The sequence below is a fragment of the Canis lupus genome, chromosome 4, assembly GCF_003254725.2.
Source record: "Canis lupus dingo isolate Sandy chromosome 4, ASM325472v2, whole genome shotgun sequence".
NCBI lineage: Eukaryota > Metazoa > Chordata > Mammalia > Carnivora > Canidae > Canis > Canis lupus.
In genome coordinates, this window is record NC_064246.1 from 36745598 (window position 1) to 36763153 (window position 17556).

At 37.9% G+C, this 17556-nt stretch overlaps 1 protein-coding gene across 6 annotated transcripts in view; it reads left to right on the forward strand.

Annotated features, from left to right (window-relative positions):
- Nucleotides 1-17556, forward strand: part of UIMC1 (ubiquitin interaction motif containing 1) — a 127140-nt gene that overhangs the window by 12193 nt on the left and 97391 nt on the right. For all 6 annotated transcript variants that reach the window (XM_025435218.3, XM_049108868.1, XM_035715087.2 and 3 more), the window contains one exon: nucleotides 3008-3162. In XM_025435218.3, the coding sequence (XP_025291003.1) occupies nucleotides 3016-3162 (147 nt within the window). In that variant the 5' untranslated portion in view covers nucleotides 3008-3015. Of the gene's footprint in view, nucleotides 1-3007; nucleotides 3163-17556 lie in introns of those variants that run through there.

Genomic DNA, 17556 nt, shown 5'->3' on the forward strand with positions numbered 1-17556 from the left:
CTTTTCACTTGGCTGCTTTTGTACTGAGCCCTGGGGTACGTTAATTTGCATGTGTCAGCTTTTTGAGAGCTGCTTTTCAATTCTTTTTAGTTTTGGGAGGCTTGTTAATGCAAGCTCTGTTGGCTTTCAAAGCTAGATGTTTAGGGGGCTTATCTCTCAGGTGCAAGTCTTTTTTTTTTTAAGATTTTATTTATTCATGATAGACACAGAGACACACAGAGAGAGAGAGTCAGAGACACAGGCAGAGGGAGAAGCAGGCTCCCTGCAGGGAGCCCGATATGAGACTTGATCCCAGGACTCCATGATCACGCCCTGGGCTGAAGGCAGGTGCTTAACCACTGAGCAACCCAGAGATCCCCTCCCCCCCCTTTTTTAGATTTTATTTATTCATGAGAGACAGAGAGAGAGGCAGAGACACAGAGGGAGAAGCAGGCTCCTTGCAGGGAGCCCAATGCAGGACTCGATCCCAGAACTCTGGGATCATGCTGCAAGCTAAAGGCAGATACTCACCACTGAGCCACCACTGAGCCAGGCATCTCAGGTGCAAGTCTTAAAAGTTGTGGTGTGAGATATGGGGTTCGGCCCTCTCTCCTCCGGGAAAAGCTCTTGGGTTGAGTTCCCTCCCTATTGTGGGTTGTTGTGCATGGGGTGGGGTTTATAATGAGATTCTCTCTTAACCTTACCTATTTGCTTTGTTGTGGTTTCCCTCTCATTTGTGAATGGGTTTCCCTGCCAGGTTTTAGGTTTATTTCAGAATTTGTTCATATATGTAGATTGGGTGTATCCACAGGAGGAGGTTAATTCAGGATCTTCCAGTGTCACCTTGAACTGAACTGTCTTTTCAGCAATATTTTTAAGTTTCCATTTGCAAGTCTTGCACTTATTTTGTTAAATTTATTCCTAAGAATTTTATTATTTTTGATGCTATTAGAATAAAATTTTATTTTTTTTACTTTTGCAAGATTTTACTTTATTTTTCAGAGAGAGAGAGAGAGAGAGAGAGAAAGCACGTGCATGAGTGGGGAAGGCAGAGGGAGAGAAAGAATCTTAAGGGCAGCCCAGGTGGCTCAGCGGTTTAATTTTGCCTTCAGCCCCGGGTGTGATCCTGGAGACCTAGGATTGAATCCCACATCGGGCTCCCTGCATGGAGCCTGCTTCTCCCTCTGCCTGTGTCTCTGCCTGTCTCTCTCTCTCTCTGTGTCTCTCATGAATAAATAAATAAAACCTTTAAGATATATATTTAAAAAATAAAAAGAATCTTAAGCAGGCTCCATGCCCATTGGAGAGCCTGACACAGTGCTTCATCTAACAACCTTGAGATCATCACCTGAACTGAAATCAAGATTCAGATGCTTAACAGACTGAGCTACCCAGGCGGCCCTGAAGGTTTTATTTTTTAAGTAATCTCTACACCCAACATGGGTCTTGAACTCAAGTACTCAGACCATGAGTCACAAGCTCTACCAGCTGAGCCAGCCAGGTGTTCCTAGAAATGGATTTTTTTTAAAAAAGATTTTATTTATTTATTCATGAGAGACAGAGAGAGAGAGAGAGAGAGAGAGAGAGAGAGAATGGCAGAGACATAGGCAGAGGGAGGAGCAGGCTAGGCTCCTTGTAGGGAGCCTGACGCGGGACTCGATCCCAGATCCCGGATCCCGGAATCATGCCCTGAGCCAAAGGCAGACGCTCTTCTGCTGAGCCACCCAGGTGTCCCTAGAAATGGAATTTTAAAAATTTCCTTTTAGGATTGTTTATTGCTAGTGGATAACAATACAGTTGATTTTTGTATATTCATTGCATGCTGCAGTCTTTCTTAACTTCATTATAGAGTTTTTTCAGTGGAGTTCTTAGTGTTTTTTACTTTTATTTTTAAAGATTTATGTATTTATTTTGGAGAGTGAGAAAGAGCTTGAGCAGGGGGAGGGGAAGGGGCAGGAGAGAAAGAATCCCCAAGTGGACTCCTCGCTAAGTGTGGAGTCTGATGCAGAGCTGGATCCTAGGACACCTGAGACCATGATCCCAGCTGAAATTAAGAGTCAGATGCTTAACCAACTGAGGCACCCAGGTGCCCCAGCTCTTAGTATTTTTTATTTTTTATTTTTTTTATTTATTTATTTTTTTTCTTAGTATTTTTTACATACAAGTTCAGCTCATCTGCAAGTGGTGATAGTTTAACTTCTTTCTTTCCAATTTGGATGTCTTTTATTTCCTCTTGCATAATTGACTTGCCTGGAACCCCCAAGATTGTGTTCATCCTGTCTTTTCCTGTCTGAAGGAGAAAGCATTCAGTCTTTTAGCTTTAAGTATGCTATTAACTGTGGGATTTTTTTTTAAGATGTCCTTTATCAAGTTGAGGCATTGTTGAAAAAAAATTTTTTAATGTAAATCCTAATATGTAGTCAAGAGAGCCAATTATATGGGACACCTGGTCCAGTTGGTTGAGCGTCTGACTCTTGGTTTCAGCTCAGGTTATGCTCTCATGGATCATGAGATTGAGCCCCACGTTGGGCTCTGTGCTTAGTGGGGAGTTCGCTTGAAGATTCTCTCCCTTTGCCCCTTCCCCTACTCTCATTTGCAAGTGTGTATGCACTTGCAATACAAAGAGAGAGAGAAAGGTAGATAGATTTTATTTATTTATTTGAGAGAGTGCGCTCATGCACAAGCAGGGGGAGTGACAGAGGGAGAGGGGGAAGCAGGCTCCCTACTGAGCAGGGAGCCCAATGTGGGGCTTATCCCAGGACCCTAGTAACATGACCTGAGCTGAAGGAAGATGCTTAACTGATAGAGCCACCCAGGTGCCCCCCGCCTTTTTAAAGATTTATTGATTTATTTGAGAGAGCAGATACAATTGTTTTAATAGAAAAATTAAAGTTTTAATGAGTAGTAGAAATGATCAGAAGTCATTTTACTTCTTTTAAATGAAAACCATTTTCTGTTACATGACTAAATTTACAAATAGCATTTGGAAAACTTAAACTTTAAGTGTATTACTTACCCTGTGTTTCAGACAAAAGAATGCCACGGAGAAAGAAAAAAGTTAAAGAAGCCTCTGAAGCTCAGAATCTGGAGAAGAAAGATGCAGAAACTGCCAGTTCTGTCAGTCTGAAGAGGAAACGTAGACTTGAAGATGCATTCATTGTGATATCTGATAGTGATGGAGAGGTCAGTATTCTGAAGGGTGGAGCTCTAGGTCTCAAACTAGGCCTTCTCCATGGTTGGTTTAATTTGCAACTTTAATGCCAACTTGCCAGAGCATGCAGTTTTTTACTCAGCTTCATTTTGATATGTAAATGGAATTAAGAATTACTTAATCATATTGTTTGGCTGAGGATGGATCATAGTTCCTCAGTTTTGTAATATTTTAACCCAAGGTGATATTTTTTTTTTTTTTTTTTTTTTAAATTTTTATTTATTTATGATAGTCACACAGAGAGAGAGAGAGAGAGAGGCAGAGACACAGGCAGAGGGAGAAGCAGGCTCCATGCACCAGGAGCCTGATGTGGGATTCGATCCCGGGTCTCCAGGATCGTGCCCTGGGCCAGAGGCAGGCGCCAAACCGCTGCGCCACCCAGGGATCCCCCAAGGTGATATTTTTAAACTATTAAAATAATATAAATCAAATGTAAATGTTAATTTTCATGTGTCTAGAAAGTGAGAGGAAGAGAATGTGAATGTTAAGTCTCTAAATATACTCTGTCCAGTGTGGTAGCAATGAGCTACCTGTAGCTATTTAAATTTGAATTGATTAAAGTTAAATAAATACATTCTTCTGTTGGACTGTCACATTTCCAGTAGTCAAAGCCACATGAGTCTAGTGTTTGTTGTATTAGACGGCACAGCTGAAGAACATTTCCCTCATTATGGAAAGCTTCGTTGGACAATGCTGCTTTAGCTCTTAACGTCTCTTCTTTGTTCTATTTGTTTATTAGAGATTTCACCCAGGAAAAGATTTTGTATAAATGATTTTTTTTAAATGATTCTTTTTTAAGAAAGATATAAAGGTATGAAGAAGAAAACAAAACAGTCCATCAATATCACTCGAATAACCTATCTTAATATTTACAAAAATGAAATAGTTAAACACAGAATCGTTAAATTTTATATACATACATGTTAGAACAAAGTAAAAAACAGTTCAAAACTGTTTGAAAACAAAATAGTATATAAGGTATATAGTGTAAGTATGAAGGTATATATGAAGATGTATATCTCAGTCATTGTACATTTATTTTTTATTTTTATTATTTTTAAAAGATTTTATTTATTCATGAGAGACACAGAGAGAGAGAGGCAGAGACACAGGCAGAGAGAGAAACAGGCTCCACGCAGGGAGCTCTATGTGGGACTCGATCCCGGGACTCCAGGACCATGCCCTGGGCCAAAGGCAGGCACTAAACTGCTGAGCCATCCAGGGATCCCCCTCATTGTGCATTTAATAAAAGGCAATAATTTCTTCTGTATTCTTCCCCCCCCCCCAATTCTTTTTTTAAAGATTTTATTTATTCATGAGAGACACAGAGGCAGAGAGGCATAGGCAGAGGGAGAAGCAGGCTCTCCGGGGGAGCCTGATTTGGGACTTAATCCCAGGACTCCGGGATCATGCTCTGAGCCAAAGGCAGATGCTCAACCACTGAGCCACCCAGCCGTCTACCCCCCCTCCAAAGTTTTTTATGCATATATCACCAATAGAATCTTTTACAGGAAAGGAATCATGCTACATATGCTGTTTCACTTTTTCACTTATTATTTCCTACAGATCTTTTTATAACACATATAGATCTAGCTCTATTTTATTTTATTATTTTAAAAATTTTATTTATTCATGAGAGACACAGAGAGAGAAAGGCAGAGACACAGGCAGAGAGAGAGAGAAGCAGGCTCCATGCAGGAAGCCCGATGTGGGACTCGATCCTAGGACTCCAGGATCATGCCCTGAGCCGAAGGGAGGCACTCAACCACCCAGGTGTCCCAGTCTAGCTCAGTTTAAAAAAAAATTGTCAATATGTCGTGCAGGAGATTCCTTAAAATATAAATCATAAATTTTTTTTAAGCCCCTATCATCTGTTTCACCCATCCTCCCCACTGCCCACCCACCTCTTCTCTGGTAATCATCAGTTCTCTTTAGTTAAGAGTCTGTTTCTTGGTTTATCTCTCTTTTTTTTCTCCCTTGCTGATTTGTTTTATTTTTGAATTCCACCTATGAGTGAAATCATGTGGTATTTGTCTTTCTCCTAATTTCACTTACCATTATACTCTTTAGCTCTATCCACGTCATTGCAAATGGTAAGATTTCATTCTTTTTTGTGGCTGAATAATATTCCATTGTATCTATCTATATATATATCACATCTCCTTTTCCATTTATCTCTTAGTGAACAATTGGCCTGCTTCCATAATTTGGCTGTTGTAAATAATGCTGCTATAAACATAGAGGTGCATATATTCCTTTGAACTAGTGTGTTTGTATTTTGTGAATACCCAGTAGCATGATTACTGGATTGTAGGGTAGTTCTATTTTTAACTTTCTGAGGAACTTGAATATTGTTTTCCACAGTGTCTGCACCAGTTTGCATTCCTACCAATAATATGAGGGTTCCTTTTTTCCCACATCCTTGCCAACATTTGTTGTTTCTTGTGTTTTTGATACAAGCCATTCTGACAGGTGTTAGGTGATGATATTTTATTGTAGTTTTGATTTGCATTTTCCTGATAAGTGATGTTTGAGCATCTTATTTGTCACTTGGTGCTCTGGATGTCATCTTCGAGAAATGTCTGTTCATGTCTTCTCCACATTTTTTAATTTGATAATTTCGTTTTTGGGTTTTGAGCTGTATCATTTCTTTATATATTTTGGAGACCTAACCCTTTATCAGATATGTCATTTGCAAATATCTTCTTTCATTCAGTAGGTTGCCTTTTAGTTTATTGATCGTTATTTTTTAATTTATTTTCTGTGGAGAAGCTTTTTTTTTTTTTTTAAGATTTATTGATTTGTTTGAGAGTGAGAGCAGGAGTGCATTAATGGAGGAAGGGGCAAGAGGGAGAGAATATCCAAACAGACCCCACTGAGTGCAGAGCTGGCCTGGGGCTTGATCCCATGAGCCGTGAGATCAGGACCCCAGCTGAAACCACGAGGCATATGCCTAACTGACTGAGCCACCTAGACACCTCTGTGCAGAAGCTTTTTATTTTGATGTAGTCCCAATAGTTTATTTTTGCTTTTATTTTCCTTGCTTTAGGAGACATATCTAGAAAACTGTTGCTATGGCCAGTGTCAGAGAAATTACTGTCTGTGCTCTCTGCTAGGATTTTATGGTCTCAGGTCTCCCATTTAGGTCTTTAATCTATTTTGAGTTTACTTTTGTCTGTAGTGTAAGAAAGTGGTCCAGTTTCATTCTTTTGCATGTAGCTGACCAGTTTTCTTAACACCATTTGTTTAAAGAGACTTTTCCCACTGTATAGTCTTTTCTTTTTTGTCAAAGATTAATTGATTGTATATTTGTGGATTTATTTCTGGATTTTCTATTCTTTTCCATTGATCTTTGTGTCTATTTTACTGCCAGGACCATACTGTTTTGATCAGTACAGCTGTGTAATATAACTTGAAGTCTAGAATTATGATACCTACGGTTTTGTTTTTCAAGATTGCTTTGGCTACTCAGAATCTTTTGTGGTTCCATACAGATTTTAGGATTGTTTCAGTTCTGTGAAAAATGCTGTTGGTGTTTTGATTGGGATTGCTTTAAATATGTAGATTGCTTTGGGCAGTATTGACATTTTAACAATGTTTGTTTTTCCAATCCATGAGTGTGGAATGTCTTTCCATTTCTTTGTATCATCTTTAATTTTTTTTATCAGTGTTTTATAGTTTTTAGAGTACAGGTCTTCCACCTCAGTGGTTAAGCTTATTCCTTTTTTTTTTTTTTAATATTTTATTTATTTATTCATGGGAGACACAGAGAGGCAGAGACACAGGCAGAGGGAAAAGCAGGCTCCACACAGGGAGCCTGATGTGGGACTCGATCCCGGGACTCCAGGATCACACCCTGGGCCAAAGGCAGGTGCTAAACTGCTGAGCCACCTAGGGATCCCCGTTAAGTTTATTCCTAGATATTTTATTGTTTTTGGTGCGATTGTGAATGGGACCCTTTTTTTGCTTTTTACGATTTTATTTATGTGAGAGAGAGAGATCACGACCAGGGGAGAAGGACAGAGGGAGAAGCAGACTCCATGCTGAGCAGGGAGCCCAGTGCAGAACAAGATTCCAGGACCTTGGGATAATGACCTGAGCCAAAGGCAGATACTCAGTAGACTGAGCCACCCAGGTGCCAGGGACTGTTCTTTTTTTAATTTTTATTTTATTTTATTTTAATTTTTTTTAAATATTTTTTTTCTTTATTTATTTATGATAGTCACAGAGAGAGAGAGAGAGAGAGGCAGAGACACAGGCAGAGGGAGAAGCAGGCTCCATGCACCGGGAGCCCGACGTGGGATTCGATCCCGGGTCTCCAGGATCGTACCCTGGGCCAAAGGCAGGCGCCAAACCGCTGCGCCACCCAGGGATCCCCCTGTTCTTTTTTTTAAAAGATTTATTTATTTATTTATTCATTCATTCATTCATTCTTGTTTGTTTGTTTGTTTGTTTATTTATTTATTTATTTATTTATTTATTTATTTATTTATTTATGATAGACCTAGAGAGAGAGAGGCAGAGACATAGGAGGAGGGAGAAGCAGGCTCCATGTCGGGAGCCCGACGTGGGACTCAATCCCAGGACTCCAGGATCGCGCCCTGGGCCAAAGGCAGGCACTAAACCGCTGAGCCACCCAGGGATCCCCTAGGGACTGTTCTTAATTTCAATTTCTACTGCTTCATTATTAGTGGATAGGAATGCACCATACTCCTGTACATTATTTGTAACCCTCAACTTTGCTGAATTCATTTATCAGTTTGAGTAGCTTTTTGGTGGAGTCTTTGGGTTTTCCTTCTTTTTTTTTTTTTTTTTTTTTTTTTTTTAAGATTTTATTTATTTATTCATGAGAGACACGGAGAGGTGGAGACAGGCAGAGGGAGAAGCAGGCTCCCTGTGGGGAGCCTGATGTGGGACTCAATCCCAGAACCCTGAGATCACAACCTGAGCCAAAGGCAGATGCTCAACCACTGAGGCACCCAGGTGCGCCTAGGGTTTTCTATATACAGTCTCATGTCTTATAAATAGTGAAAATTGTACTTCCTTACTGATTTGGCCTTTTATTTCTTTTCAATGTCTGATTGCTGTAGTGAGTACTTTCAGTACTGTGTTGAATAAAAGTGGTGAGAGTGGACATCTTTATCTTGTTCCTGACCTTAAAAGCTCAGTGTTTTCCCACTGAGTGTGATGTTAGCTGTGGGTTTTTCATGTAAGGACTTTATTATGTTGAGGAATGTTCCCTCTAGACCTCCTTATTGAGAGTTTTTATCATGACTAGATGTTCTTCGTCAAATGCTTTTTCTGTATTTGTTGAAATAATCATATGGTTTTATATTTATATAAAATGTAAATCATAGTTTTAAAAAATAATATGAACACCTGTATTCACTACTTTAGAAGTCCTCTTGGCAGGATGACCCTAATTGCATCCCTTTCCACCCATCAAGAGGTAAACCATTGTATTTTAGTTCTCTGTGCTTTTCTTTACAGTTCTACCACATTTATGTACATATATCAAAACAGTATATGTAGGGGTGTTTGGATGGCTCAGTCTGGTAAGCATCTGCTTTTGGCTCAGGTCATGACCTCGGGGCCCTGGAATGGGGCTCCCAGTTCAGCAGAGAGTCTACTTGTCCGTCTTGCTCTGCCCCTCCCTGCTGCATGTGCATTCTCTCCCTTAAATAAATAAATAAAATCTTTAAAAAACCTCCAGTACATGTATATTAAAAAAGTCTCAGTGGTTATGCTTTTACCAACATTTTTCAGTAATTATTTCTCCAAAGATTTGAAGTTTTACCTTTATTGTAAACTAAAATCTTGTCTATAAGTGCGTTTGGTTTTGAATTTTCTATTTTGTTCCATTGGCCCATCACAGATTTTTGACATAGTTGTTCCGTTGATTACCTCGGGTTTTTTCGGTAGACATTTATATCAGCTAATAATGATCATTTTCTCCTTTCCTTTCTAGTATTTATACCTTTCTTTGTTGTTGGTTTTATTGCAGTGAATCTGGCTTCCAGAGTGTTGATTGATTTCAGTGATTGAGTACATCTTCATATTGACTTGAAATTAATTGTAAACTATTCAGATATTTTGCTGTTTGTTTCATATTTCTTTTCTTTAATGTTACAAAAACATAAAATTTTTTTTTTAATTTTTATTTATTTATGATAGCCACACACACACACACACACAGAGAGAGAGAGAGAGAGAGAGAGGCAGAGATACAGGCAGAGGGAGAAGCAGGCTCCATGCACTGGGAGCCCGACGTGGGGCACGATCCCGGGTCTCCAGGATCGTGCCCCTGGCCAAAGGCAGGCGCTAAACCGCTGCGCCACCCAGGGTTCCCACAAAAACATTTTTTAATTGCTTCTTTAATATTAGTGTTTTTAGGAATTGATATTTAATTAGATGCCATTTCATTATCTAACAAGATGATGTATTTTTTTTCTGTAATCACTTAATATTATATATTAATCTATTTTCTAGTTTTGGCACATCTTTGCAATCTGGAGTAAATCTCACTTGATCATGATATATTACCATAATATTGTATTTGCTTTTTCAATATATTATTTAGGAGTTTTACATCTGTATTACTAGTGGCATTGATTTTGTATAGTTGCCTTTTTTTTGTATGGTCCTCATTAGATTTTAGTATCATATTTAAGCTATCAAATAAGAAAATTTTTCAAAAAAAAAAAAGAAAAAAATTTCACTTTTTATTGTCCTACCACAGTCTATATATAGTAAAAGCATTGTCTTTAAGATTCTTAAAGGTTACTAGAAGTTGCCCATAAAACTGGGCTACCAATTAGTTTTTAACAAATACCTTACTGTGTTGGTATTTTTAGAATACATCCCAAAATAATAAAAAGTCTTTTTAAAAAATGCACACAGGGATCCCTGGGTGGCGCAGCGGTTTGGCGCCTGCCTTTGGCCCAGGGCGCGATCCTGGAGACCCGGGATCGAATCCCACGTCGGGCTCCCGGTGCATGGAGCCTGCTTCTCCCTCTGCCTCTCTCTCTCTCGAGTCTCTCTCTCTCTCTCTCTTTCTCTCTCTCTCTGTGACTATCATAAATAAATAAAAAAAAAAAGGCTTTTTAAAAAAAAATGCACACAAATAAAGGTTGGAGGTTTTAAACTGTTAGTTTGATTTCTTTATTGGATAGAGGGACAGTTTAGGTCATCTGTTTTTTTCTTGAGTAAACTTTGGTAGTTTGTCTTTCAAGAATTTATATGTTTCTCAGTTGTTGAGTTCATGTGCATGGAGTTTTTATAATGTTCCCTTATTATCCTTTTCATGTTTTAGTGTCTGTATGGTTACCCTCCTTCATTCCTGATATTTTTATTTTTCTTTGTCAATCTGGTTAGAAGTTTGTTTTATTGCTCTTATAAAGAACCAGTTTTTGGTTTTCCTTAAGCATGAAGAACCTTCTTTACCATTTCTTTTAAAGCAAGTCTGTTGATGCCAAATTGTCTTAGTTTCTTGTTTCATCATTATTCCTTTTTTTTTTTTTAAAGATTTATTTATTTATTTATGAGAGAGAGAGAGAGAGAGGCAGAGACACAGGCAGAGGGAGAAGCAGGCTCCATGTTGGGAGCCCGATGCGGGACTCGATCCCGGGACTCCAGGATCGCGCCCTGGGCCAAAGGCAGGCGCCAAACTGCTGAGCCACTTAGGGATCCCCCTCATCATTATTCCTAAGGGATGTTTTTGTTGGATATAGAATTCTAGGTTGACATTCTTTATGTTAGATTTAGCCATTATTTCTTCAAGTATGTTTTCCACACCATATCCTTTCTCCTGTTTTTCAGGGGCTCAGAGAACACAAATTTTATAGTTTCTGATATTGGCCTTTAGGTTCCTGAGACTCTGTTTAGTATTATTATAATTTTTAAAAGATTTTATTTACTTAAGAGAGAGAGCACACAAGCAGAGACGAGGGGCAGAGGGAGAAGCAGATTCTCTGCTGACCAGGAAGCCCACTGTGGGGCTCTACCCCAGAACCCTGGGCTTATGACATGAGCCAAAGGCAGATGCTTAACTGACTGAGCCACTCAGGCACTTCTCTGTTTATTATTTATTTTATTATTTTTCTGTCTTTTGTTTAGATTGCATGACATGTAGCTTCAAGTTCTATGATTCTTGTGTCTGTCATCTCCATTCAGCTCTTTTTTTTAAAGATTTTATTTTAGTTTTTTATTTTTATTTTTTAAAGATTTTATTTATTTATTCATAGAGACACAGAGAGAGAGAGAGAGGCAGAGGCACAGGCAGAGGGAGAAGCAGGCTCCATGCAGGGAGCCTGACGTGGGACTCGATCCAGGGTCCCCAGGATCAAACCCCAGGCTGCAGGCGGCGCTAAACCGCTGGGCCACCGGGGCTGCCCTAAAGATTTTATTCTTAAGTTTTCTCTACCCCCAACGTGAGGCTCAAACTCACAACCTCGAGATCAAGAGTTGCATACGTCTTTGACTGAGCCAGCCAGGCACTTCTCCACTCACCTCTTGAGCCCATTCAATGGATATTTTATTTTGGTTATTGTATATAAAATATCTATTTAGTGCCTTTTTTATAGCTTCTTTTTATCTGTTGAGATTTCCCGTCTTTCCATTTGTTTCAAGAGTGTTTGCCCTAACACAGGCAAACATCCTTTTGTTTGAACATCTTTTCACATGCATATTTTCCATGTGTAAGTGTGTTTTTGTGAAATGTTTAGATCTTTTTTTTTTTTTTTAATTTTTATTATGATAGTCACACAGAGAGAGAGAGAGAGAGAGGCAGAGACATAGGCAGAGGGAGAAGCAGGCTCCAGGCACCGGGAGCCCGATGTGGGATTCGATCCCGGGTCTCCAGGATCACGCCCTGGGCCAAAGGCAGGCGCCAAACCGCTGCGCCACCCAGGGATCCCTTCTATCTGTTTTTGAATGGGGTTGGTTGTTTTCTTATTATTAAGTTTTGAGACTTCTTTATATATTCTAGCTACAAGTCCTTTATTAGATATATGCTTTTCAAATATTTTCTCAAAATTCATGGCTTGTCTTTTCATTCTAACAATATTTTGAATACCAGATGTTGTTAATTGTAATGATGTCTATTTATCAATTTGTTCTTTTACAGATTATGTTTTTAGTGGTTTATGTAAGAAACTGCTTAACCAAAGTTCACAAAGATTGTTTCTTAAAATTTATTTTAGAAGTCTTATCATGTTAGTTGTTATATTTAGGTCTGTAATCTATTTTGAGTTAACTTTTATATAGAATGTAGGCTAGCCCCATGTTCATTTTTTTTCTGCTTCATATTCAATATTTTGAGCACTATAGGTTGGAAAGGCTATTATTTCTTTACCATTGCACCTGTGTTAAAAACCAGTCAGGTTTATATATGTGAATTTACTTCCTGACTTTATTCCACTGATCTTTTGTTTGTCTTAAGTCAGTCTATCATGTTGTTTTGATTACTATAACTCTTTGAAACCAAGTAGTGTCAGTCCTCTTTGATCTTTTTTGGCTATTCTAGTTCCTTTGCTTTTCTTTTCTTTGCTTGTCTTTTCTTTTCTTTGCTTGTCTTTTCTTTTCTCTTTTCTTTTCTTTTCTTTTCTTTTCTTTTCTTCTTTTCTTTTCTTTTTTTTCTTTCTTCTTTTCTTCCTTGCCTTCCCTTGCCTTCCCTTGTCTTCCCTTTACCTCCTTTCCTTTCCCTTTCCCTCCTTTCCTTTCCCTTTCCCTCCTTCCCTTTCCCTTTCCCTCCTTCCCTTTCCCTTTCCCTCCTTCCCTTTTTCTCTTTCTTTCTTTCTTTCTTTCTTTCTTTCTTTCTTTCTTTCTTTCTTTCTTTCTTTCTCTTTTCTTTTTTCTTTTCTTTTCTTTTCTTTTACTTCTTTTCTTTCTTTTCTTTTCTTTCCTTTCTTTTCTTTCATTGAGACAGAGTGCACACACAAGTTGTGGCAATGGGCAAAGGGAGAGGGAGAACAGGCTCCCCATTGAGCAGAGAGCCCAACAAAGAGCTTGATCCCAGGATTCTGTGATCATGACCCAAGCCAAAGGCAGTCACTTAACTGACTGGGCGACCCAGGCACCCCAGTTCCTTTGCATTTCTATATGTATTTTGAAATCAGTTTGCCAATTGTACAGAAATTTTGTTGGGAATTTGATTGGAATGGTGTTGAATTTATAGATCAATTTGAGGGATAATTGATATCTTAATAATATGGAGACTTCTTGTCAATGAATAAGGTATATTTTTCCATTTCTTTAGGGTCATCTGTAATTTATCTCAGCAATATTTTGTAGTTTTCAGTATATAGATCTTTCACATCTTTTGTCAGATTTAACCTTACATATTTGATGGTTTTTTTTTATGCTTTTGTAAATGGAATTCTTTCAAAATCTCAGTTATTTTTACTAGAATATATGCATAGAATTGATTTTTTAAGTATTTTTTTTTGTTTATTCATTTTAGACAGAGAGAAAGCCTGAGCATGAGTTGGGGAGGAGGGGCAGAGGGAGAGGGAGAAGCACACTCCCTGCTAATCAAGGGCTGGATCCCAGGACCCTGAGATCATGACTTGAGCCACTCAGGTGCCCCTGCATAGAATTGATTTTTTTATTTTTCTTGTATTCTGCAACCTTGATAAACTTGCTCTATTTTTTTGTTGTTGTTGTTGATTCCATCAAATTTTATACACAAACGGTCATGTTTATTTTTTTATTTTTTATTTTTTAAATTTTTATTTATTTATGATAGTCACACAGAGAGAAAGAGAGGCAGAGACACAGGCAGAGGGAGAAGCAGGCTCCATGCACCGGGAGCCCGACATGGGCTTCGATCCTGGGTCTCCAGGATCGCGCCCTGGGCCAAAGGCAGGAGCCAAACCGCTGCGCCACCCAGGGATCCCCCGTTTCTGAGAGTTTTGATCAGGAATGAATACTGAGTTCTGTCAAATGCATTTTATTTCTGTATTGAGATGAACTTAAAATTTTCCTTTTTTAATTCATTAGTATTGTCAGTTACATTTATTTTTTTTTAAAAGATTTTATTTATTCATTCATGAGAGACAGAGAGAGGCAGAGGCACAGGCAGAGGGAGGAGAAGCAGGCTCAAGGCAGGGAGCCTGATGCGGGAATTGATCCTGGGACTCCAGGATCACGCCCCGGGCTAAAGGCAGGCGCTAAACCACTGTACCACCCAGGGATCCCTTACATTGATCTTTCAATGTTAAAAGTAATTCGGCATTCTTGGGACAAATTCCACTTGCTCATGATGTATTATCCTTTCATAATTTGTTTTGATTTGCTAAGATTTTACTTAGGATTTCTGCACCTGTGTTTATGAGGATTATTGATTTGTAATTTTCTCATATCTTTGTCTGGTTTTGATGTCAGGGTGATTTTGGCTTTATAGAATGAGTTAAGAAATATATCATCTTTAGTTTTTTGGAAAAGAGATTCAGTAGAATTGGCATTATTTCTAACTTAAATGTTCAATAGAATTTATCAGTAAAGTCATCTGGGCTTGAAGTTTTGTTTGTGGGAAGGATTTTAACTACAATTTCAATTTTATTATTACATATAAGGCTATTCAAGTTTCTTGAGTGAGCTTTAATTGTATCTTTCAGGGAATTTGTCCATTTCAGTTGCATTGCTGTTATAAAATTGTTTTTTTTTTTTTTTTTTTTAATTTTTATTTATTTATGATAGTCACAGAGAGAGAGAGAGAGGCAGAGACACAGGCAGAGGGAGAAGCAGGCTCCCTGCACCGGGAGCCCGATGTGGGATTCGATCCCGGGTCTCCAGGATCGCGCCCTGGGCCAAAGGCAGGCGCCAAACCGCTGCGCCACCCAGGGATCCCTATAAAATTGTTTTTAATATTAGTGTTACTTTTAAAAACTTTGTAGAATGTATAGTGACAAAACCTCTCATTTCTGATGTAATTTCTTATATTTCATCCTGATCAGTCTGGTTTTATTGCTTTTCCCTTCATTGATTTTCTGTTTTTTCATTGATTTCTACTTTGGTCTTTATTATTTCCTTTCTTCGGCTAATTTAAATTTTTTCTGAGTTTATTTTCTTAATGTGGAAGGTAAGGTCATTGATTGGAGACGTTTATTCTTTTCTAATACAGGTGTTTAATGTTATAATTTCCCATTAAGAACTAAAGCACGCTACAGATTCTTACATGTGTTTTCGTTTTCATTGAATTCAAAATTCTTTCTAATTTCCTGTTTGTTTTTTTTTTTGATCTGTGGGTTATTTAGAAGTGTGTTACTTAGTTTCCAAATACTTGGAAATCTTTCTAGAGATTTTTTTTGTTATTGATTTCTAATTTAATTCTTTTGGGCATATATACTTTGTATGATTTGAATCTTTTGACAAATTGATTGAAACTTGTTTTGTGTCCCACAGTATCATTTATCTTGGTAAATATTTTTTGAGTATTTGAGAAGAATGTGTATTTTAGGTGGTTTCTTTCTATAAATGTCAATCTAATCAAGTTGATTGATAGTGTTGTCAATCTACTACATCCTTATTGATTTTCTGCAAGTATTACAACTATTTTGACAGAGGTACTAAATAAAGGCTTTGACTATAGTCGTGGATTTGTCTCTTTCTCAGTACTGTCAGTTTTTGTTTCATGTATTTTGAAGTTTTGTTAATAGTTGTGTGCACATTCAAGAATTTTATCTCTTGATAACTAGGCCTTTATCATTATGAAATAATTTATTACTGGTAGTATTTGCTCTGATATTTGCTTATTAGGACATTTATATAGCTATTCCAGTTTTCTTCTCTTTTTTATTGCTAGTTAAATTTAATCAAAATAAGCTTATATGTTAATATTTATAAATTCCCTCAAGACATAGGTCCTAGGTCTTAGGAAAACCAAAACATCGAAATATTAAAAAAAAATTCAAATTTTCATTTACAGATAAGAATTAGTTAACCATGAGGTTAAAACATAGTACATAGGGGCAGCCCCGGTGGCTCAGCTGTTTAGCGTGGCCTTCACCCTGGGGCCGGATCCTGGAGACCCCGGATCAAGTCCCAGGTCAGGCTCCATGCGGAGCCTTCTTCTCCCTCTGCCTGTGTTTCTGCCTCTCTCTCCCTCTCTGTCTATCATGAATAAATAAATAAAATCTTAAAAAAAAAATAATACATGTCACATGCAAATACTTTTTTTGTGGATCTTAACAAATCACAGCCATAAAATTTTAACTATCTTGTATTAAGTCAGTCCCCATATATTTAGTTTCAAAACATGAGAAGTGTCTTTTATTTCATTTATTTACTTATTTATTTATTTAAAAGATTTTTCATTTATTTGTTCATGAGAGACACACACAAAGAGAGAGGCAGAGACACAGGGAGAGGGAGAAGCAGGCTCCTTGCAGGGAGCCAGATGTGGGACTTGATCCCAGAACTCTGGGGTCATGCCCTGGGCCTAAGAAGATGCTCAATTGCTGAACCACCCAGGCATCCCCAGAAGTGGCTTTTAGGTATCTAAAATTACCAAGTGAAATCACTGAATTCTACTCCTGAAGCCAGTATTGCATTGTATGTTAACTAAAATTTTTAAAAATGCTCAAAAAATAGAAAATTACCAAATGAACTGATATTTGAAATAATATATATATATTTTTTCTGAAATAATATTTTTAGATGCTGTCCTTTAGTTTTCCCGCAATTGTTAACATTGGTTCATCCTGATTTAGTTCATGTTTGTTAATATACATTCTACCAAAGTGCTAGCACTTTTTCTGCTGCCTTGAAGAAATGAATGTGTACATTCTTTGTAGTACTGTCACATATGATCTAGAAATGAGAATAAAATTAACTTTTAATGTAACCATGTTTTCAAATAGATTTTTTTAATGTGGTATTTACTTAGATTCACTATGTAAGCATCACAGATTGATTTCTTTTCTCCAATTAAGAAAATGCTTCTTCCGTGATTTCCTTAATGGGTTTGATTTCAGAAAAAAGGAAACTTAGTTGAGAAATTTCTTGGGGTGCCTGGGTAGTGCAGCCGGTTTTGCTCCCAACTCTTGGTTTAAGCTCAAGTCATGATCTCAGTGTAGTGAGATCAAGCCCTACATCAGGCTCCATGCTCAGTGTAGAGTCAGCTTAGGGCTCTTCCCTCTCTCTTTGTTCCTCCTGCCTGCACTCTCACATGTGTGCTCTCCCCCTCTCTCAAATAAATACATCTTAAAAAAAAAAAAGTTGAGACATTTCTCAAAAACCAACTTTTACCATGTTGTTTTAAATTTTATCTACTAGTGCTTATAGGGATCTCAGATGATTCATTTCAAGAGGGTTTTTAACCCTAAACCAGACTGATTCCTATATATAACCATTCTGCAGAAAGGAAA